Source organism: Cygnus olor, chromosome 20 (genome assembly GCF_009769625.2).
Source record: "Cygnus olor isolate bCygOlo1 chromosome 20, bCygOlo1.pri.v2, whole genome shotgun sequence".
NCBI classification, from domain to species: domain Eukaryota; kingdom Metazoa; phylum Chordata; class Aves; order Anseriformes; family Anatidae; genus Cygnus; species Cygnus olor.
Window position 1 is genome coordinate 5,194,036 of NC_049188.1, and position 23,185 is coordinate 5,217,220.

The 23,185-nt window shown below is 41.7% G+C and overlaps 1 protein-coding gene across 1 annotated transcript; it reads left to right on the forward strand.

Moving 5' to 3' along the window:
* The first annotated feature begins 739 nt into the window (after positions 1-739).
* On the forward strand, positions 740-21,696 carry TAF15 (TATA-box binding protein associated factor 15). Its single transcript, XM_040532528.1, has 16 exons — positions 740-852; positions 3,585-3,621; positions 4,748-4,796; positions 4,997-5,087; positions 5,166-5,283; positions 7,956-8,239; positions 9,080-9,194; positions 15,809-15,843; positions 16,438-16,470; positions 17,037-17,146; positions 17,697-17,826; positions 19,059-19,148; positions 20,552-20,636; positions 20,723-20,808; positions 20,924-21,026; positions 21,330-21,696. Exons 1-16 carry the CDS (start codon positions 843-845, stop codon positions 21,367-21,369), a joined length of 1,416 nt encoding a protein of 471 aa, XP_040388462.1. The 5' UTR covers positions 740-842; the 3' UTR covers positions 21,370-21,696.
* Positions 21,697-23,185: the final 1,489 nt, after the last annotated feature.

The following is a 23,185-nucleotide window of genomic DNA, read 5'->3' on the forward strand; positions in this document are numbered from 1 at the left end:
TCCCAGTAAAAAAAAAAAAAAGGAAAAAAAGGAAAAAAAGGTAAAACCTCACAGTGCTGTTTCCCCCAGCTGCCCTGTAAATGCTGATGCGGGTACAAACCCTCACTGGGCGGAAAGCACAGAGCTGCGCTTCACGGTAACTTTTCCAACACCCTCCCGGCCTTTACAAGAAGGCAGGCAGCTGATCGCACACAAGGAAGGCGAAATGTTTGTTCCCGATCAAACAAGCCGCGCTCGTGCAGCAACACCTCCTGCTCCACGCGCTCCCCGTGCTGTGCCAGGCCACGACCCCTCGTCTTAGAAAGTCGCTTCCTGAGCCAGTATCTGGCTTTTTTAAAATATTTGGGCTCTCTGGCAAGGTTTCCTTTTCCCGACGGTGGGACCAGCCGATCCCGGAGGCCTTTCCCAACCTCAGTGCTGGGATTCCCTCGTTCTGCGCTCCTTTAGGTTGCCTACTTGAGGTTTAGGTTGCTCCAACCCCCCCCAAAAAGGCTCCCCCGCCTTTCCCAGCGCCGGGCTGGGCCGCAGCCCCTCGGAACAAGCTGCCCCCCCCCCCCAGTGCCCCCCAGGGCACCCCCGAGCACCCCCCGGACACCCCCAGCCCCCCCCGCGCCCCCTGGGATCCCCCCCCCGGCGACTCCCCCAGCCCCCCCCCCCCCCAATGCACTTGGTACGCTCCCCGCCCTCCTCTCTTCTCCTCCCCCCCCCCCCCTCCGCCGCGCGGGTGGGAGGCGCCGCGCGCTCCCATTGGCTGCCGGGCCCCGCAGTCCGCGCGAGCTGCGGGGGCCTCAGTGCGCGCGCGGCCGGCGCGGCGCTCGGTCACTGCCCCGGCTGCCGCCGCCATGGCCTCGGGTGGGTGCCGCGGGGCGCGCGCGGGGGCGGGGGGCGGGGCCTGCGCCTCCCGGTGGGGAGGGGGGAGGAGGAGGAAGAGGAGGGGGGGAGGGGGGGGGAGAGGGCGCCGCGTCGCGGGGGGGGGGGGGGGTGAGGAGGGGGGGCGTAAGGGGGGGGATGCGGGGAGGGGCTACGCCCCCCTGATGGCGCCCGGTGGCCACGCCCCCTCGCGCAGGCCACGCCTTCCTGGGAGACGCTGTCTGAGCGGCCACGCCCCCTTTATTTATGGAGTGGGCCACGCCCACTTCGTGGGGGCGGGGCCTGGGTTGGCCACTCCCCCTTTCCTCCGGGGGCGGGGGAGCGAGGAGCGGCTCCCAGCCCCCCCTCAGGGCCTGCCCCCCCCCCCCCCCAGTTTTGACCCCACCCCCACCCCCCCGCAAATTGCTGTGTTTTAATTGGGATGTGGCTCCAGGGCTGCGCGAGGTGGCTGCTCTGCCGTGCCCCGCCTCGTTCCCAGGACGTTTGTCTGTGAACTGTGTCTGCCTTCAGGGAAAATGCCCCCGGATCCGTTAGTTTCCAGAAAAAAGTGCTGTCTCCAGAGCTGCTGAGAGATTCCTGGTCCCGCTGAGCCCACCAAAATAAATCCCTTAGGAGGCCGTGGGCAATCCGGGAGGCCAGGGAGCGGTCCAAGAAAGGACACTTGGCGCACAGAAAAATGTATAAATAGAGGAAATTCCTCTGGTTCTATGTATTCGTATTTTACGGGCTCCTTATCTGGTTGCTTTCGATCTTCTTCCAAAACGCTGTGGTTTGGCACAAGTTCGTGAGGGAGAAGCTGAGGGGATCAAATGCACTTCTTTACTTTGTAGGAAGTTACATCCTTCCTCAAGAATTCTTCCTGAGACGACCACTCATATTCTTTGCTTTAATAAGCAGTTTTAATGGCGTATAAATTTTAAGTGAGGCATTTTAAAATGCTGTAACCTATTTAATGGTAAGCTTTGTTATCATTTAAATGGAAATAACAAAAAAAACCCTGACCTTCACTTTGTTAAAAGCAATAAACATTTGAGCTGCACTGCTGACTTTTTACTGGAATGTTTATGTGGCAGCGCAGAATGAGGAGAGCGTTTGAGTAAAACCGCTTCCAGGAGGTGAAATGAAATACTTCATCTCATTTTAGGGTCTGGTAACTGCTTCTCTAACAGAATGGGAAATGTGGTGCTTTCTTTTGCCTCGCGGAGATAGCTTCGTGTCGGGATAGCTGAGGTGGCCGCCTGCCCGCGTACAAGTGTGTGTGTGAGCACTGGCAGGAGTGGGGTTATGACCAGGTGAGGGAGGTGCAATGAGCAGATTTGGTGTGTGCTTTGATTGCAGAGTGGTCATAGCTGTTTGCTTATAGCTTATGACATTCATCCTGAACTGGAATTCATCCTCAGCTTCAGCTTTTTAAGCAATTCCGGGAGTAGTGGTTAGATATATAGAAAGAGAGAGGGGAAAGACTGAAACCAGAAGTTCTCAGTATCTGATCTTAGACTCTGGTGGCCCAATATTTGTACCACTTCTTGGGGTGATTTGGAAGGACCAGGAGCATCCCAAGGCTGTTACCCAGACTGACGGTACTGGTAGAGAGAACCCAGTGCTGGGTTTTGACCAGAAGATGGAAACTTCAGGTTTTGATATCAGGAGTTGAGGCACCTGCACAGAGCAGCGAGGCCGGCAGAGGCCGTGTGGCTGGGAGGCCGTGGCCATGAAGTGATGGAGCCTGCTCTGGAGATCTGCTCCCAAAGGGCCTGAAGGTGGTGGAGCAAAGCGTGCGGGTGCTGCGGCCCCAGTCCTGGCCCATGTAGCCGGCTGGGGAAACTGGGCCTGTAGGAGTGGGCGCTTTGCTCAGCGCTGAGAGAGAAAGCTCTTAGTGCTCAGAAATTTGCATTTTTACAGAAGCCAGGGAATCCATCTTTCTCCCATTAACAAGACAAGATGTGGTAAGCTAAATCAATAAAGACAAAGTGGCATATTTAGGAATTGAATTCCAGCTTAGGTACTGGGGTGTTTTTTTGTGACATTGATAGCTTTTACAGATTGGATGCCATACTTTAAATACAAATCAAACAATTTCAGTGATTTTTTTTTTCTTACTTGAAATTGTATTCTGAAATCCATATTCTTCCAGTGTGTTTGTCTTTCAAGAATCAATTTCCATGATATCTGATGTTTATGTTAATTGGAAATAACCTCTGTAATAGCTGTCTGGACAAGCTGTATGTAAATGAATGAATTCTTGCATGGTTGGGGCTATCAGTAAGGGAAATGTCATCTCCAAATTCTGTCTCTTTGCTAGGCAGAGCTTTTGTAGGGTGCCTTAAATGGGGAAGGCCTGACCTACTTAGCTTTGCTAGATTAATTAAGCAGCTGCATTCTGTTCCTTGATGATGGGACTGTATTCAGTAGCCATTAGAGGGGGTTGTGCAGTCCCAAATTTGAGGATGCACCACGAAAATGGAAACCAGATGCTTCACAGAGGGAAGTTCAAAGTGTCCGCACCTCCCCATGCTGTGCTGCACTCCCCTTCTCCCCATTGGGATTTCTCATCTGCTATCAAGAAGCAGCTCTCAGATTCTGCTGGGAAAGTACTTGTGTTGTCTAGTGTCTATACCTTCCTTCGTCTCCCCCACATTCTTCCTTTTATATTAAGTAGAGGAATAAAGTATTAATTGGAAGTTCTCAGCATGACTGTCTTCTTCTTCTTCTAGATTCGGGAAGCTACAGTCAGTCCGGGGGCCAGCAGAGGTATGTTTTTTTTGTTTGTTTCTTTCTCTTGGCAATTAAATGCGCAAAATAAAGGCAATTTAGGATTCCCAGCAAGGTGTTTGAATCTTTGGGTGTGATGCGGTATTGATAACGTATTGGGAGTAACAGTTGCAAAAAGCTTGCAGCCCTGGGCCTTTACTAAGAACCCTTATAAAATAGGGAAAAGTTGATATTCCTGAAGGGAAGAAAACAAAGAGGGTTAAGTTGGAAGGCTATCTTTTAATAAGAAGAACTTTTGAAATGTCATGGATATAGAGAAATATTTTTCATAAGTCTGTCTTAAGCTGCTCGCTGAGGTATTAGTCAAAGTTTATACAAGCGTAAAGGTGATGGCCACATAGATATTTTACTTTGCCAGTAGAGGGAGTTTTTGTAAAAAACAAAACCAAAACCTTTGAAAACTGTTCATAATTGTGCGATTTAAAAGCCAGTTAATAAAATAGCTGTAAGATTTTTGGGGTGAGGTTGTATTTTAATCAGTAAAAAACAAAGTGTTCTTACAGAAGTATGAAATTCGTGGATAATATTGACTGCTAATGAAAGTCATCGGGTTCTGTGCATCTAGCAGTATGTGAGTTTGAGTTTATATCTGAGTTTGATGTGAGTTTCAGCACATGATTCTTCTGTAAGTTCATGAAACCTTAAAGTGGCAGAATAACAAGTAAGTATAATCGAAAGCTAGTGCCGTGTTTGGTGGTGGTGGTGATGTCAAATCGTCCAGCAAGCACCAAATAGACAGCAACTAATTGAAATAAAATTAACTTTATGAAAATGTACTGAAAAATTTAAAATGCCATGGATTCATATGATAAGATTTCTGTGATTCTTAAGAATCTATCAAATCACAGTAAGCCCAACTTTAACGTACTTTAAAATTACACTTGAAACGCAGCAGAAATTAAAATAAGCTCATACGGCTCTGGCAATTAACTGTGGCAACCATCAGTTTATTGGTGCTTTTCTAGTATGCCACAACTGCAGGACTCAGATTAAACACCTTTTTTCAAGATGAAAAGAAACTTAAAATAACACCCAAAGTACTTTTATTTTCCAGCCTGTGTGGAGGGTGCTGTACGTGCTTACTAGCTGCGTTTTTCTCTTACAGCTATTCATCCTATGGCAATCAGGGCAGTCAAAGTTACGGACAAACACAGGTAAGCTGAGAAAAATCATTGTGTCTTTCAAAGCGGATGTTCTTTGAGTAAAATAAATTGTTCCTGGTTAGCCACGTTTGGGCTGGGAAGAAGTAGGTTCTCAACTTGTGCTTGATGTCTGCAGTCATGTCTAGCAAAGAAAAACTGCAATTACCTGCTGTGGAATTTGCACTTATTTGAATACGTTATTTAAATTACAGGGATATTCTGGTTATGGGCAGAGTGGAGACAATTCCTCCTATGGACAGAACTATGGAAACTATCATGGGAACTATGGACAAAATCAAACAGGTTTGGCTAGCTTGTTACATTCATTGGCAGTAATTAAAAGGTGAATGTTTGCTGAAAATTTTTTTCCTTGATTTCCAGGTTATGGACAAGATTCCCAGGGATATGATGATGAATCCAGTTATGATAATCAGAATCAGAGCTCATACAACCAGCAGTCTTACAGCAGTCAGGGACAGCAGAAGGGGTCGTCCAGAGGGTAAGGAAGCTTAAGCAATATTTGCTTAAACTACTGTCTAATAGTTGTACGTTCTTAACTAGAGCTATAAGAAGTTTCCCGCTACAGTTGATAAAATAAAAAGCAAACGACAGAACAACCAACAAACATCTGAAAATTCGCACTTTTAAGAGCTTTATAATGCCTGAAAGAGCAGAAGGTAGGGGAAGAATATTTCTTTAGATAAGAAGGATTGATACAGTCGTTCTGAAGCTAAGATGTATGGGGTGAGAAACTCTAGGAAGTCTTTGGATAGTGACTACAACAAAGGAGGGACTTGGTAGAGGGTATTTTGGTTACGAAAAAGATGGGTCAGGTACATCTCTGTTCACATTCCCGTGTATAAACTTACAATGTCCTTACAGCTCTTAGATTTGCAGATTTCTGCTATGACTTTTACCTTTTCTTGGTAGAAAGAAGATGAAAGGATTCATAAATATCATTTAAGAGAGATCTTTTTCCAATCAAGTGGGATTACTGCAGTCAGTTCAGTACTTTACACAATTATAAATGTATTTTATTTCTTAAATGATGTTGTACTCAAATCAGTTTCAGGGGGATTAATAATACAGCTTTGAAAGTATCCTGGAAAACACAGTCCAGCTTCCTGTAATGAGTTAAAAGGCCACTTGGTGCTAGAATACCTTTATTGTGTAATTTGCAAGCTCCATGTTTACACTCTAAGGTTATGTCTTACGGTAGTTCTTTAATGAGGCTCAAGTGGCCTATTAAAAATACACCGTATGTACTAAACCTCGTTCCTGTGTTCATGGTCCAAAAATTCTTACTCTGTTTTGCAAGGTTTATATAACAAGCTGGACTTCAGCAAACCAGTACTTGGTTTCTGCTTTTGTAGTTGTTATTGCCAAACATCTTAATATAAACAAGCACGATTTTAATCTGAACAGTAGGTGATGTCACTCAGAGTAGAGTGTCTTTTGCACATCTCAAAGGAAGGCAAGTACATGGTTAAGTTTTGGTTATCTTTGCTTTGTTTTCTGAGAATTTCTTAAGAGTTGTACAAACATACACGAGACTAGGCAATAACATAGTCTTTAGCTCTGTAGACATCCAGTGGAAAAACGCTGCAGTAGGGCATAGATTCTCCAAAGCAGTTGGTTTTGACCAGGAAAATTAAAATAGAAATTGGAGGGAAACTGTTTTATGTATGGTTGTAACAAATAAGGAGAAACTGGGATGGTAAAAATGATAGTTTTGGAGAGGATGATCGCAAAATCTTAGCTCTCACTTCCTGAGGGAAGGGAGGAAGGAAAAACTGCAAGTAGTGGATGCCCTCGGTAATGGCTTCTGTTGTTGGTGATGGTGAAAAGGCTGAAGTAGATCTGACTTTTTTTGAAATTAAGATATAAGCAAAGTTTTAGCAATGTCTTTGTTACTGGGATTAGTGATGTTAAAGGTAAGATCTAGACTAGAACTGGGAGGGAGCAGGTTACACAAATATTTAGTTGCATGGCATAGTTTGAGATTGGTTGGTCCGAATGGATTTCATCTTAGTGTTCTTGGAAAAGCTGGTGGAAACTTCCTGTAGGCTTTTAGATTTTTGTTTGGTTGGTTTTCTGAGGCATTTTGGGGAGCAGATAAGATTACTAAAGACTTGAGTATGACAAACATGGTGCCTCATTTTTTGAAAAAGGGTGAGAGAAGGGAGGAGGAAGAGAAGAAAGGGTGACAGGTCAGTGATTAATTTCAGTTACTGAAAAGGTAATACAGTTAAGCTGCAGCAAAGCACCCGGGGGAAAACAAAGAGATAAGTAACAGTCAGTGTTTCCTGCATACAATTTATTTCTCATAAATTTACGCAATCTATTGCTATGACAGTGTAACCTAACTGGAACAATAATTGTCTTGCATAGCTAGTTTTTCAAAATACTTCTGCTTCTACCTTGCATGCTGAATTAGGAAGTAGCCTAGGGACATGTGGTGTAGGTGAGGTTTTCTTGTGGTTGCTGTAAAGTTGATTAAATAACATAGTCAGAGAAGAGTTATTGATGACTCCTTAGAACTTGGAGGCACGTTGAGTTATAATATCCAAGAGGTCAATGTTTCTGGTAAAAGCTGGTGGGATAATATATACAGACGGCACTAAAATGGGAAGAACTGCGAGTTTGTTAGAGGACATCACTACAGATAGAGTAAGTTCTTGGCAAAATGGTAGAACACCCGGAAGATAGGGTGCAGTTCAGTAATGCAAAGTTTTGAGGGCTTTTTGTAGGCTGGAAGTACCGGCTGCGCAATACAGTGTGAGCAGCCTGTGTCTTCCCTACTGCTCTGTAGGAAAGGATTTGGCGTTCTGTGGGTCATGGGCTATGCATCAGCTATTGTCACACTACTGGGGAGCCAGTCTTGTACTGGGATATGTAAAGGGAGCACTGCTGTTAAGTTTCACGTGCAGTGGAAATTGAGGACGTCTTAAAAGTGATAGTAATATACGCTTTTCTCTCTTGGTTTTACTGGAAGCCAGATACATCCCAACAGAGAAGAGACATACAGTATTTTCATTTCAATATGCCAGTAATGACTTGGAAGGTAACTGTGACTAGGAAATTTTTAGCAATGTTATGTATTTTCAGCCATTACTTTGCTCTCTATTCTGTGAACATTTAGCTATTAATACACATTCTGTTTATTTTAAGTGGAAGAGGCTCTTACGAACAAAAGTCAAACTATGGTCAGCACCAAAGCTCTTATGACCAGCAGTCAAGCTATGGACAAAACCAAGACTCTTATGACCAGCAGTCAAGCTCATATGACCAGCAGTCGGGCTATGGCCACCAGGGCTCATACGACCAGCAGTCGGGCTATGGCCACCAGAGCTCATATGACCAAAAGTCAGGCTATAACCAGCACCAAAGCTCATATGGCCACTCTCAGCAATCCTACCAGTCTCAGAAGGGAAGCTATAGCCACAACAGCCAAGGTAAAATTCACAGGTTGGACTCAATATTTACTAGTAAAATTGAACAAAACACTCTGAAATAGCTGGATTTTCTTCCACAGACAGTTAATTTGGTGAATAGTCAAAAGCTCTTTCTTCCATGTTGATATTCCTGGGGAATGTTCTGTTGGTTAAGACTTTCAAAATGTTATGTGGAGATGAAAAACTGTTGGGGCCCTGGAAGTGTTGCGGTTGCATTTGTTGGAGACATCCTTGCAGAGTTCATGTCTCTTGAGTTCTAAAGCTCTAGGTGAAATTCTTATAGGTGAAAATGTTATTTTGCACCTTTTTCTTGTATGAAGGTAACATGTCTTGATCAGTCGTGATGAGCTTTTCTACTTCACATTCAGGCTTTACGCTGTGTCAGTGAATTCTGAGGTAGACAGAAATGAGAAGTTTAAGATTGACCTTTCTCTGCAAAATCTTGATACAGTCAGCCGGGCCCACACTCATCCTTGTTCTGCCGTCAGTGATTTCTTTTGCAAAGTGGGAAGGCTAAGTGGAAGTATAATGAAAAGTATATTTTAGACAACATGTGTTTAATATTTGGAAAATGTAGTGTCTGTTAAAATTAAAATAGACAATGTTTGCATTCTGAGATACTGTGTGATGCTGGAAGCCAAGGGAGATAACTGGAGCAAAATCAGACTTTGCTCCACTACTTCCTAGAGTAGATAATGGAAGTGGGATATTTAGAAGTTGCCATTTATATCTAGAAAGTGTCAGACTTGAGGAAAACAAATTGTAGGGCAGGAATTTTCACTGCACTCCGGTTTGCACTGCAATTTACTCACGTTTTGTCTTTTTTTTTTTTTCCTTCAGATGATCGTCGTGAAAAGAGTAGGTATGGAGAAGATAATAGAGGATATGGCGGGTCACAGGGAGGAGGTAGAGGGGGCTATGACATGGATGGAAGAGGTCATATGTCTGGATATAGGTAAGTAATCTCATTTCAGTGCCTGCAGTTCTTTACCATTCTATCTTATTATTTAGCTGTTTTTAAATTTTATTATTATTCCTAACGTGGTTCAGATTTAGATTTCCAAAAATGGAAGGTAGTTGATGTCTAAAGTTAAGCCTTTCTGCACTGCACAAAAATGCATTTTGCCTAGGAAAAGCTTTTACATTCAGACAGATTGAGAACAAAGTATTTGATTTTTATGACACATAGCTATATATTATATTACATTAGTTCCAATAAAAGAACTGCCAGAAACCATCACTTGAAATAGGATATTTAAAAGCTATGAAAATCTTTTTTTTTTTTTTTTAAATATTGTGAAAACCAACAGACAGGGTTTGAGACAGTTTTATAAAATTCATAGCTAAAGCAGCTAACCTTTCAGCAAGGAGGTATTTTGACTTCAGGGCGACAAATCATTACAGTAAGGTTAGCTAATTATCTTTCTGCTTCCTAAATTTTTTTTAATCAAAAGTTTATTTTTTGATTTTACTCTAGTAACATTACTTGTTCTTCACTGTTTTTTTTTTTTCAGTTCTAATCTTTAATTAAAATACAGCTTTTTTATTGGTTTAGCTGTCAGTCTAAACCCATTTATTTTAGGTGAATTTTTAATACTTACATTACTGTTTCCCCGGCTGCCATTGACTTAGGCCCTGTTCCTGTCAAGATTTATGCACATATTTAATTTTGTGCTTGTAGATTTTTTTCATTCATAGGTCTGAGAGATTGGAACCTTTGCTTTAATCCTATTGAATTAGGACAAATGACATTGCTATTTCTTAATTAACTGTCACAACTGGGTACATTTTATGTACCTCTGTGTTATGGCTGTGGGATGCAGAGTGTTCATTCATACAAAGGAAGAACATTGAGGCTTCCAGTGAGCTTTGCAGTGTTGCTAGCATCACTTTAAAAGACTGCAGAATTCTGGGTTGTTGCATAAACTCCAGATAAAGCACTCTTAAGTATACAATGCCGTTCATGTGAGCTGATCTAATTTAAATGAAATAATCCAACAGTGTGTTAAGATTCAATTACCTTAAAAAATATTTAATTTTAAACCACATTTAAAGTTTGCTTTCTCCTAAGGTGGTCCCAGATTGTACTTTGTGGTTTGCTGTTTTAATGACATAGGTGGACTGCTCTCTCTGTTAATTAGACATGGTAGTAGAGTTTAAAAAAAAATAGTAATTATATACAAACACAGCAAATTTTAATATTAATGTAAACTTAACTAGCTAAATAATTTCTAAGTTCATTTATAGTTAAAACTGAACATTTGTTTTTAAACCATGGATGAGGGCTTTTCATATCCCTATGCCCTTTCCAATAGGAGAAATGAATGTGAGCTTCAAAAAACGTTTGGTAGACTTGATCACTTTGAAACAAACCTCTGTCTGTGCAAGACAAAAATAAGATAAATTAATGTCTGTGAAAATAAAGCCTCTTACCACATTTTTCAAAATGTGAGAAAAATTTTGTTCACGCGTCCATGTGGATAATAGTACATCACTGGACTTGAAAGCCCAAAGAAGGAAAAGAGTGAAGGTGAATGGAGAAATGGGGAATCTCGATGGAAGTGGGAAGGCGTTAGAGACATTTATTGTGAAGTCTGTCTGCTTCCATTAAGTGATGCAGTTTTTAATGCCATTTCCATTGAAGTTTTTTCTGAAACTAGAGGGCTGTCGATGTTTTTTCAGTCTTTTTGCACGATTATGATTGGGGATTCTGCTTTTGACGAATGTATTTTACTTAAGTCATATGCTTATTGGAAAAGTGTAAATAAATTAAATAGCAAGCTGTGATCAAGGTGAAAATAAGATTGGGCAAGAAATCATGTTTGGTCCTGTGAAAGTGTGGGTTTCAGGGCAGTTTTTTGGTTTCGTTTCTTTGGGTTTTATTTTTTATTTTTTCCTAAGGACAGCTTATGTAGGAATGTCAATTCTGGACGTTTTTGGAGTTAGTTTTTTACTTTGATCGTATTTTAATGTTTAAATTGTGGAAATTCCATAGCCATTAGGAAATATCTATCTAACAATCTCATCTACAGAGAGGTTTGCTCTGCTGTAGTAAAATAGGCTTTGATTTTTATAATGATTAGAAACTGATGTGTAAACGAGTACTGTCAACACACAAAATTGATATTTCTAAATCACCTAAACAGACTTCTCAAATGATACAGTGCTTGGTTTTGATTTTTCATTTCTTGTTCCTGGACTTTATGAAAAAAACTAATAGCTGATTTGAGATCTTAGCAAATGAATCTCTTTTGTGCCAGCTAGCAATAAAAATTGCCTTCCCTTGCGATGAAAAGCAGGGAAAACTTGCTGCAGCTTGTTCATCAGTAAGCATTACCCAGCCGCTGGTGTTCTTACAGCTGGATTGCCTAATTTAGTCTGTGGTGCTGAGCAATGAATGCGTCCTGTTCACAGGCGTTTGGTTGCTGGCACGCTGCTGTCCTGCACTAGTGATATCAGAGACTTTGGCCACTGGTTGGACATTTGTTTTACAGCAGGATTCTTGCCAGCTCCAGTGGCCCATAGAAGCTTACCCTCTGTGCCTCTCAGAGAGCCTGGCAGCGCAAAAAATTTTGGAGGATTTGGGGTAGAATCAAATTAGCATTTTTAAACGTTGAGAGCTCACATTTCTATGAGTATCCTTTATCAAATATTTTAAAATATATCTGGTAATGTTAAGGTGTGAATCATTATTCTGAAAACAAGAATGACCTGAATGCACACTGTAGCGAACGCTTTCCGCACTCATTTTTCTTCTGTGCCTGTGCAAAGTCACGCAGCACTGAGAAGAATATCTTGAGAAATTGCTTTGCAGTTTCCCTAGCTGATACGATGATAGAGAATAATTATTTTCATATGTCAGCTGTTCACTTTTTAATCTTAGTAAGTGGGGGGTTTCAAAAGTATTCTTCAGATTTTTTGAATGGTCTTAAATTACATCTTCTGGGAATCTAGTACTCAAATTTTCTGCACTTTCATTTTGAAGCTTTAAAAAATGATGATTGCAAAAAGTCATATTTTGGCTAAGAAACAAAATCATTTTCTTTTAACCCATAATGGAAGAGGCTCATCCTTGAGTTGTTAGGGTTAGAAAGCAGGTTCACCAGGTCGTTTCCTTGTAGAGTAAGTCTTTTTTTTCTTCTTCTTCTTAGTCCTCATCTAAAAAATGAGGAATTAATTGCTAATTGTAGTTATGTAGTTCAGTTTATAACTGAATTGTTTTGATTAAGTATGCAAGAGGGAAATCCAGTAGCATTACTAAGCAGGGCTGTTCTCTCCCACCTTAGAAGGGCCGTTCAGCCAGCTGAGTACCCGTACCCACGCAAGCGCCCTTCTGTTAGAGCCTGGACCAAATGGGAGAAGCTTTGCCACTGAATTTGCTCATGAATTTGTTAGTGAAATGACACTGGCGCAGTTTAGAAAATAATTTTGGTGACCAAGTCCTTGGGTATGGCTAACTTTGCTCAACGTAGATTTTGTTCTTTTCCAGATTTGAAGTTGCTGCACTATAAACAGGAATTACTTACGCAGCTTAATTGCTATATTAGCCATTCTGAGTGGGAGTTAGCTTACTGTGGTATCAAGAAACTACAGCATAACGCAAATGGTTTTTACAACAGGGTGGTTTGTGTTCAAATTAATGTTTAACTTGTAAGAGACTAAGCTCAAGCACATACAGGCTTTGGGGTAACATGAACAGAGGCAATAAATACGGGCAGCAGAAAAAGCCATCTGCCGGTGACTTCACGAGTGCACTAAGCGTTCCTTTCTTGTTTGCAGAATCACATCCTTACATGTAACTCCCACACACTTGATGAGGCATAGATACACGTCAGAGGCTAAAATTTGGTTCCTGAATTGTTAGTGCTGCTGCTGCCAATATCCAATCACTTCTTAAGTGTGTCACTTGTCTACGTAACGTTGAGCTTTCCAAGTAACTGAGCCCGTAATTTGAATTATTCCCAGATGAAGTAAGCAGTGTTCAGGTGAACTACGGTTACACTCAAGTAGGTGATGTTTAGATGTGTGCCAAGTACAGAAGAACAGCTGACAATATTTTTCATAGCAGTAAGTTTTACCACCGTGAATGGTGTCATGTTCACTCTCTGGCTGCTGCAGATCAGTCTGTTTTGTTTTACCTTTGTTGGTGGCCTTGCCAAATCTTAGCAACCTGTTCGTGATCCTAACGTTGGGTGCTAAAACACCAAACTGCATCTGGTCAGCCATACGTTTGGTCTGTGTGCAAGACTGACGAAGCAATAGACTGTGAAACGCTGAGATTAAATGTTCCACATGTTCTGGAAGTGGTGCGGTTCCTGACACTGAGGCTTATGCTTCAGGTCTCAGAGAGGGGAAGATGTGAGGCTGCCTATCAGCTCCGCTGTTTGACTTCAGTTCCTGCAGCAGGTCTGCACGCCTCCTGGGGATCTTAGGAAGCTTTGCCCAGCAATCCCAGGAGTGTAACACACCGCAGCCTTATTATAAATTGCGTGAGGGCAGGGACTTCCAAAGGGAGGAAGGCACTCATCCCTCAGTGAGGGTGTCTGCTGCTGAATGGCTGCAGATTTCGGTTGGGTCAGTCGTGTGAGACTAAGAAGGAGATAACATGCTGAAGCACATTTGGGCAAAAACATATTTCTATAGTCATTAATTAAAAACAGTAATTGAAAAGCGTTGGATTGCACTAGCACTTGCAATCCAAGGTGCAGGATTAGTATAACACAAAGTTAAAATGAGGCTTTAGGCTACAGCTTCTTACATGTTTTATATATCCAGCTCCGTCACTTCTCAGAGTCATGGTGCACACGTTTTACCTCAGCATCTGAAGCAAAATCCTCACGTCCTATAACATCTTGGCTGTATTGGTCTTGGACTTTCTCCATGTTTTTAGATTGTTGGGTTTTGTTTTGTTTTTTAAATTTACGTCTGTGCTGCTGTATACTTTCAAATCAAAACATACGTGTGCTGGATAATGCTGTCCTAGTGAATTGGGACCATAATCGAGGGCTTGAAAACTTTGATATCATTGCCATGGTTGATGTGTTGACTGTTGTAGTGTCTTATTTCTGAGTTAAGGTTTTAGAAAAGCAGGTGTCCTACTGAAAATTGTTGGGTTATAATGACATTTTCTTTGAACTGAACTGAACTGGAGGTGGCAGAAAGATATTTACAGGTTTTTTTCTGTGTGATCACCAGGATGTTTTTTTCATCTGTCCTTGAAAACAGCCAGCCTTGAATAAAGACCAGCTCAGATGCTGCATCTACAATTCATTCATTTTACCTCTTTAACGAGCAGAAAGTAATTGCTTATGAGTAAACAACAAGGCAGTTTCGCATTCAGATTTTTTCTGTGGAGTATAAATTAAAAATTGGCAGCAGAAATTTAGCTTTATTTCATTGCCTTTTGCTGGGATACCTGTGTCCTGTGTTAGGACACCCAAGAGCTGGCAGATGGAATTAAAACCTGGAGTGACTTCTAGTTGTCAAGCTTATTGCTGGAGATGCTGCTTGTACGGGTGCGTTACTTCCAGTACAAAATTCCTGGGGCTTGGAGACAGCCCTCTGCCTTGGGGTTTGAACTTGGGCTAGCTTTATTTTAGTATCTGAGCTTGAAAGCTGCCAGGGGTGATGGTAGGTGAACCTGCCCAATTTTCGGCTGGCAGCTGTGTTCTCCACGTAGGGGAGGGCAGGCAGCTGTGCGAGGCGGCCTTTGTGACACTTGCTTATTGACTTTCCAAAAAATCCAGTGGTTGTATTTTTCCTGAAGGGCTTTGAATATCGATTGCATTGTATTCATAGCACGGATGCAATTAAAATCGCTGTTGTGAAAATACCTAACAGTGCAAACATTTACATTTTAAAGAGCGAGGGTTTATTTTCATGCACGTAATCAGAGGCATAACATCCTGTTTCAGCTCCCCCTCCTAACCTTTGAAAATTGATGTGTCTAATCTCTCAACTTGGTCTACGTTTTGTGCCACAGGTTGCAGAATGAATGAATTAAAACTTCACGGCCTCTGCTTTTGAAGCTCACATGCACACACCTCTGTAATGGGCTAATCGTGCAGCAGCTCCCCCCAGACCCTTTCTCAGAGAATGGCTGATGCTGCTGATTTGCCCCCAGTATATAAATGCCTAACAATGGAGGTTAATTAACTTTAACTCTTCTCATTTCTAGGAAAGTACTAAAGTACTAATTATTCCAAAGCAGCAATTACACCTACAATTAAAGCCCGTTAACATTCATGAAAATAACGATTCCCTTTTAAAACCCAGTTCTTAATAGCAGTCATTTTGGTTTAGGGGATGGGAGGAAGTACTGAAACAAAGATATGTGCGTGGGCTAGTTTAAATGACTCTTTAGGACACTTCTTCTCCGGTGCAGCACCCTGTGAGATTATTTTCTTTCATGTATTTTAATCTTTGAATGATAAGTGAGGAGAACACAGGGAGGGTGCTTTAGCAGCTAGACAGTAACTCAACTTGTGATCAGTTAACTGTAGATTGAGCCTTGGGCTCAGCACTTAGAGACTTAAGGAAGAAATCATTTCTTCAATTTTTCCTCTGCAGTGGTGGTGACCGTGGTGGCTTCAAAAATTATGGTGGTAAGTGCCGAGTATCCAAAAATGTTTCAGTGGAAATTCTTTATAAATCTAAAAGCCACCAATATCTTGTTACTATCTCGTAGAAGCATTGTAGAGTTTTGGTGAGGCTGGTGTGCTCATGAGTTTTAATAGCCAAACCGTTAGCAATAAGGTGGATTTCTACTTTGTCCAATTGCATGAAAGAATTTGTGGAGACGGTGACGTTCACCGGATTTTTTTCTTTTTTTTTTTTTAATTTTCTTTTTTTTGTTGTTGTTACAAATGCTCCTTAGAAAGGTACTAGAGGGGGAAAAAACACCTTGGTAAACTGCTTGGTGATCTGATAACCAGCATTTGCAAGATAACACCAGCATAGCATCAGTGTGGCAATTGCTGCATACTGCAACTTAAAGAACACATTAACGTCCTACAGACACCCTCTGTTGAACGTTTTAATCTAAATACTCTCTAAATCTCTGGTTAATGTTTTAGATCTTAGATGCATTGCATACATACTTTAAATATTTTCTTGTCTTTAAAAAGAGTCACTTGAAAATGTTTTGCTAAAAATAGACTTTCTTTTTTTTTCTTTTTTTGTTTTAACCCGTTTCATAGGTCAAAGGGATTATGGACAGAGATCAGATGCTGGTAAGAAAGCAAGCAGTGGCTGTGAGTGGATTGTTGCTCTTAGGTCATTGCTTTTAAAATGTACATCTAGAAACACGGATGAGGCTGTGATTCCCATGGTTGAAAAGCAATTTAGCTAAAGCTCGTCTTTCTTAAAATAAATTCCTTTTATTACAGCGCATGTGAATTTGTGGATGTTTCTTGTTACAGCAAGTAGGGATTTGCTGCTGAATCTTGAATTGGGTTGAGCCAAACAAATGCTTTTGCTGCTGTAACGTTTCTGCTAAACTTTATTATTGAAAGCATACGCTTCTCTGGTGGGTTTGGATGTCCCAGCTGCATGGACAGGCTGAATGGGTGGCAAAGAGCTGCTCAGCTGTTGAACGTGTTTGGGCTGATGTACTGCAGCACCTGAGGGTGCTGTGCAGGCCTTTTTGGAGTTTGTCATTAACCTCACAATCATGCTTTCTGCTCATCTTTTATCTCACACAAGTTGTCTTTGGGACTTAAGGGTCCGTTACTGGGCGGTGTGGATCTAAGCTTAAAATGTTAAAGGTGTATGGTAAATGTAGCCTATTTTTTGATAGATACAGAGTCTGACAACTCTGACAACAACACTATCTTCGTGCAAGGACTTGGAGAGGATGTTTCAACAGACCAAGTGGCAGACTATTTCAAACAAATAGGTATTATAAAGGTATGTGAAATGGGAAATCATTAGTAAGAAGGAAGAGAACTCGTGGAACTAGTGTATTGGAGATGTACTGGTGTCATTTGAAGCAGATGCTTGCTCTGACTCCCCAGGAGTTATGAATAAAATAATATCTTTATCTGGGTTCCCAGATGACAGCTCATTTGAAAAAAGCTGCTGGTGCTGCCAGCTTACTTAGTGACATTTAGATTGCTTTTTGTCTCTTTCAGTTTTTCAGTCTTTGTAACCCTTAACGCCCTATCCATTATGCCATCCTGATCCTTCAGCGAGTATGCTTCAGCCTATGGCTCTTTCTTCTCTTTCTGCAGTTCTAAATGAGGGCTTCCTGCACTTGACCTCAATTTTTGTAAAAACTGGGTCCATCATTATTTCATGGAGAACAGTCAGTCAGTATCCCTCGGTCAAAAGCATTTGTTTCTGAAAGCTAGCTCCAAGAGGATCTTCTGTCTAATGAGACTTACCCATTACAGTTTATGCTCTGAACTGGCTTTACGAGCATTTCTCCTTTGCCAAGTATACGACCTTTCTTTTTCAGACCAACAAAAAGACTGGCAAACCCATGATAAATCTTTATACAGATAAGGATACCGGCAAACCAAAGGGAGAAGCAACGGTATCTTTTGATGACCCTCCTTCTGCTAAAGCAGCAATTGACTGGTTTGACGGTGAGTTGTTCTTTTTGTGATTCATGAATCTAACAAGCAGTGGAGAAAGCAAATCAATAATCTCACTGGGGACAGTATGCTACTTTTTGTTTTCCTAGGGAGACCTCTATTTTCGTGGTGTTTTGTGTGTGCTGGATTTCTCTTTTATTCAGTGGAAAAGCAGTTAGCGGTTAAGACCAAAAATGTGTAATGAAACACTTCAGATTTGCTGCTACACCTCAGTCATCCCTGCACAAAGCATGAGAGTTGTTCTTGGCGCTCAGGAGAGCGTAACTTCTTGTTCAGTCCTATAGAGCTGTAATCTGTAGTTAACAGCTGAAAGGATTTCCTGCAGTGTTAGTATTGATATTATTAGTGATGTGGTAGTATTTTCAGATTTTGGCAAGGGTTACAGCAATCTTGAGCCAAGTGCTTTGTATACACACAGTGGAGAACTTTTTTTTTTTTTTTAATTATATGTTCAATAGAGGAAGATAGCAGATCCCAGAAATACATTAATATAAAACTCATCAGTCCTGATGCAGAAAATGCAATGATACTTTTTTTGTGGCAGTAAGCTTGAAAAAGAAAAAAAGAAGTGCCTGTTCCAGTGACCTTGTGTGTTCACAGAATTTTAATAACAGTGGGCAGAAACAAAAGTGCATACTCCGTTTTTGGTGTTAAATGGTAATACATAAAAGTTTGCATGGCGTGCTATTCTGCTAATAAAATACAATTCATTTCTTGTTTTGGAGGATAGATCAAATATAACTGTATTAGATATTCATTCAGCCCTACTTGCTTTGTAATAAACCTTTCATCTATGAAGAACTGAGACCTTGTATTGAAAAAAGTCACCTCTTTCCCTTACTTGGGAGTATCTCATTTTTGCACAGGGTATTGAATTGTACAAAAGCCTTGTTGACCTACTTGGGGGAAGAAGTGGACTTGTAACGCACCTACCCATGAAAATAGCAAAAATATTCATATGTATCTAGTTAAATTGTAAATTGCAGATTGTATTTTAATCAAAAGAAACATCTTTTGATTTATGGAAAAACTATTAAGTACCCTAGTGTTTGTCATCTCACATTTGGACCAGTGCATTCAAAAGTGAGAGATTGACTCCAGACTCCCTGTGTCTTAAAAGGTTTTAATTCAATCTGCATGTGCAAAACACTTCTGTTCTTTTGAACTTGTTGCTATGTTGTCGGGAGCTCTATTGATCTTACTCTCACTTTGTCTTTCTACAGGAAAAGAATTCAATGGCAATGTTATCAAGGTTTCTTTTGCAACTAGAAGGCCTGAATTCATGAGAGGAGGTGGAGGTGGTGGACGTCGAGGTGAGACTAAAATCCATAGAATCCTTTTTATGAAGTGAGACACATTTTAGTTGGTAACGGTTTATTCAAAAAAAGAAGTTGATTTTGTAGCAGTTGTCTGTCAAAGTGTATGGGCCTTTGGGATTCTGGCAATAAGCAATATGGATTGAACCAACTTAAGTAAAACTGAGATCTGTAATCTTTTATGGACAGCGTAGAATCTCGGCTTTCCTTCTGAACTGAAAAGTCCCCAGATCACGTCTCAGCGTTTCTCACAAAGAGATGACAATGACTTTGAGGCTGTACTGGTTCCACAGAGGCAGCTGTGAATTAGCAGTGAATGTTTGCTTTGAACAGCAAAGTCTTGAGATACTCTGATGCTTGCAGATGGTATTAAGCAGGTTAAATTATTCAACTGCTACTGACTTAGAGCAGCAGTTGGAGGTCTGACTCCTTTAATTAAATAGACATTAGTTTGCCCGATTCTCTACATAATCCAGTTTTATCAGTAGCCTGCTGGATATAAACTACCATTTCACAGGAAGCGTGTTTTGTGTGGCGGCTGTCAACACATTTTAGTTTTAAATCAGACAGTTCTGTAGGCTGATTACCAAAAAAAAAAAGAGATTCTTCAAGAAATTTAGTTGGTATAAAAGTTCTTGATTTTTTTTTTTTTTTTTTGGTACAGAAAGCAAGAACTGTATTGTCTCTGGGGTTGTGTTCGATGCATCCTGGCATTAATCCAGACGGTTGTTTTCTTAAGTTTTTGTTCTGTGACTAAGTCAGGCCATCTGTGATTGATATCATAGATTGTTAAATCTTTATGACATTTTATTAATGCGCATGGTGGTTTTATATTTATCCCCTGGCAATTCAAACTGATCAAGTTTCCTTTTATTGATGAAAAAGAATTTATAAAAGTATGTAGTGGAGCAGATTCTTGTGGCCTTCTTCTGGCCACCATGTGCTACTCCTGCTTCTTATTTTTCCTCGTCTGCTCGGATTCTAAGTCTGTCCATGTAAGCATGTGTACCTCAGTTATGCAGATACATTAACCTCAGGATATCAAATGCCATTGAGGTTTGGTGGTGGCTGAAACTTCTGTTGTTCTTTTGCCCAAGCCTTCTAGCTAACTTGTATCTAGTAGTAAATGAAGGATTAAAAAAGTAATTCTTGAAGGCTGAATTCTACAGTGGTACAAATCTCTGCCAGTGGCCCTACCTGCTCTCCTTTCAGAGTTCCTAGTGTGGCTCGCCTTGTAGGCAATCCTCTGGTGTTTACCTTAATCACTTACTCTTTCTTCCACATGGGAGGTCTGTCTGTCACTTGAGTTCTGAAGCCAGGGGCAGTCCTTAATAGATGTTTCTCATGTGTAGGTCGCAGGCACTTCCCCTCTTTTATTCTGATTATAATTTTGTCTACAGGTTCACGAGGTGGATATGGAAGAGGTGGGGGCTTCCAGGGTAGAAGTGGGGAACCCAAAAATGGTGATTGGGTTTGTCCTAACCCGTAAGTGTCATTTTAATTGGGCAGTGGTGTTTCATGCCCTCTGAGTTTCTTAGCAGCTAAGTCTGGGAAATCCTTTTCTTTTCTAGGGGCTGTGGTAACATGAACTTCGCTCGCAGGAACTCCTGCAACCAGTGTGGTGAGCCCAGACCAGAAGATTCACGTCCATCAGGAGGTGTGTAGAAGATCAGTTAAAACTGCTGCATCTCTTCTGTAGTGTTAAAAATGTTAATGACGTCTTCAGCTTTTTGGAATACCTGACTGATGTGCTGATTTGCATTTTCCTCCAGATTTTCGTGGGAGAGGTGGCTATGGAGGAGAAAGAGGGTATCGAGGACGTGGTGGCAGAGGCGGTGATCGGGGAGGAGGCTATGGTGGTAAAATGGGAGGAAGGTAAGCAGCCTCTTTGCCCTTGCTTGGTTGTGCAGCATGTGGACTGTAGAAGTGATTTGGACTGTGGGAGAGGGGCGTTGTTTGCGTGTGCATGCGCAGCTGTGCTATGAAAATATTAACTACAGATAGGAGCTTCAGGAGAAAATAAGTCAGTTTGCCCACTGAGTGTGTTTTGTGAGCGCTGTTGGATAAAGCTATCTAAAAACAACAGAGTACACAGCAGTAGGTGTGGAGACGCTTGACTGAAAGGACTATTTGTTATGTGCTTAAAGGATTCCTTGCAACTTTTTCTTTCCCTTTCAGAAATGATTTCAGAAACGATCAACGCAACAGACCATACTGAAGACCACTGTGAATGTTCTGTTTGTCTTCTTGACCCGTTGGATAGTGAAATTGCCAGAGTTTTGCCTGCCGCTTCACCCATGGCCTCTTCGGATAGTGGAACTGAGTGAAACTAGATTTTTATTTTGGTGGGAGGGACTGGGGCAGTTTGGGAGGATTTTTTTTAAGCGAGACATTAAAATTTAATCTTGATTTCAATCTTCTCCTCTTTTCTTTTTCCCCCCATACCTCTTCAACAGGCCCTAAGAAGAAAAAGGATAAACTGTAAAATATTGCCAAAATACGAAGTGTTTTGTAATACAACAATAAATGCTGATTGTTTTATTTGTGAAATCTTACCGTTTCCCAGTTACTTAGGTTGCATGTGCTTCTTTGCAAATTCCCTGTCTTCCCGTGGTATGACCTAAGTAGTAAATAGGGGCTTGGAAATGCCACTGCTTCTTTGACCTGGGCTCTGTGCTGTTGGCAAAAATCTGCAGTTAAGTCAGCGGCAAGTCTACCTGCTCTCCATGCCCTCTATTCCAGACTTACAGACTTGTCCACTTCTTCTTTCTTATTTCCTTCTGAGGCTATAGTCCTGTGTTGCCTGCACTTCTGCGACGCGTGCTTTGGTGTGCCCTGCAGCCTTCTTAAGGAGCAGGCAGATGGCAGTGTGCTCTTGTGCTGCCAGGAGCTCAGCGTGTCCAGGCAGTAACTCCAAAAACAAGGTGGGATGGCTTCAAAAAAAAAAAAAAGGTACAGCGATACGTAACAAATTACCTTTTAATTGCTGCTTTTGATGTGCGGGTGATAGCAAACAAGTTGTGTGCGGCAGTTTCATCTCAGGGAAAAGATGTGGGCGAGGTCCAGATAGATACATTGCAAGCATTTGGGATTCAGCACTGAAGCCAAGGTTTGAAGAGGCAAAGATTCTCACTCCTCCTCGCTCCAGGTCGCTGCACACGCTGCAGAAATGGGTTGGCGTGGTGGGAGTCTGCGAGAAGCTAACGCTGCCACGGTCAGCTTGTGTCCAGCACTGCCTTTTCAGCGCAAGCATTTTGTTGAGAGCAAAAATGTGGTCGTGCAAAATTCCTGCACGCAGAATACTACAAATGCAAGTTCTCAGGGTGTGTAGTTATAATCTAGATAATTGGGCATACGGCTGCACAATTTCCATGCCCCCCCGACCATGTTTTTCAAAGCTTACAAAGAAATTAGGAAAAATAGCTTGTGTTAACGTCTGTAATCCAGCTCCCCAGCTTGGGGGTGCTTTCATGGTCATGGTAACAGCTCCAATCAGCCATTACCCCTGGCTGTAACTGTAATAACCGTGCTGTGCCTTTTTAAGGCTTATCCCGGAAAGCAGGGGTCTGGTCAGAAAAGGCATTCGTCACAAACTCCGGCCAGCTGGTTCCTCTTAATACAGTGGAGTTTTAAGACACCTGTGTCCTAGTGACATTATGGCTGTCACCTTTTTCCCTCTGGGGAAAGTGATGGTGGTTGGAAAAGCTGCTGCTTTTAATACTGGGGGCAACAGCTCTATCTCCTTCTAGGACCTTCTCAGCCTCTAAGCTTGCTTTCTTCCCCCAGCTAAGAGCACTTAGGCCTTTAAACAGCCACTACCCGGCTGGATTACTAAGTAGAGCAGTATTCAAGTAAGCCCTGGGACTGCTGGAGCTGTCACCACCTTCACAGCTTTCCCAGCCTGGCAGTGATGCTGAATGGTGTTTGTTTAGGATCTTTTCTGTACTGGGGCAAGACAACCTGTGTTCTTGCATGCTTTTTAAGACCGTGAAAATATCTTCTTCACCAGCTGTTTTGTCTTACAGAAAACTTGC

Coding starts and splice junctions, on each gene's coding strand:
- TAF15 (XM_040532528.1), top strand. Junction 4,797..4,996: donor AAAGTTACGGACAAACACAG/GTAAGCTGAGAA, acceptor TTTAAATTACAG/GGATATTCTGGTTATGGGCA. Junction 20,809..20,923: donor AGATTCACGTCCATCAGGAG/GTGTGTAGAAGA, acceptor ATTTTCCTCCAG/ATTTTCGTGGGAGAGGTGGC.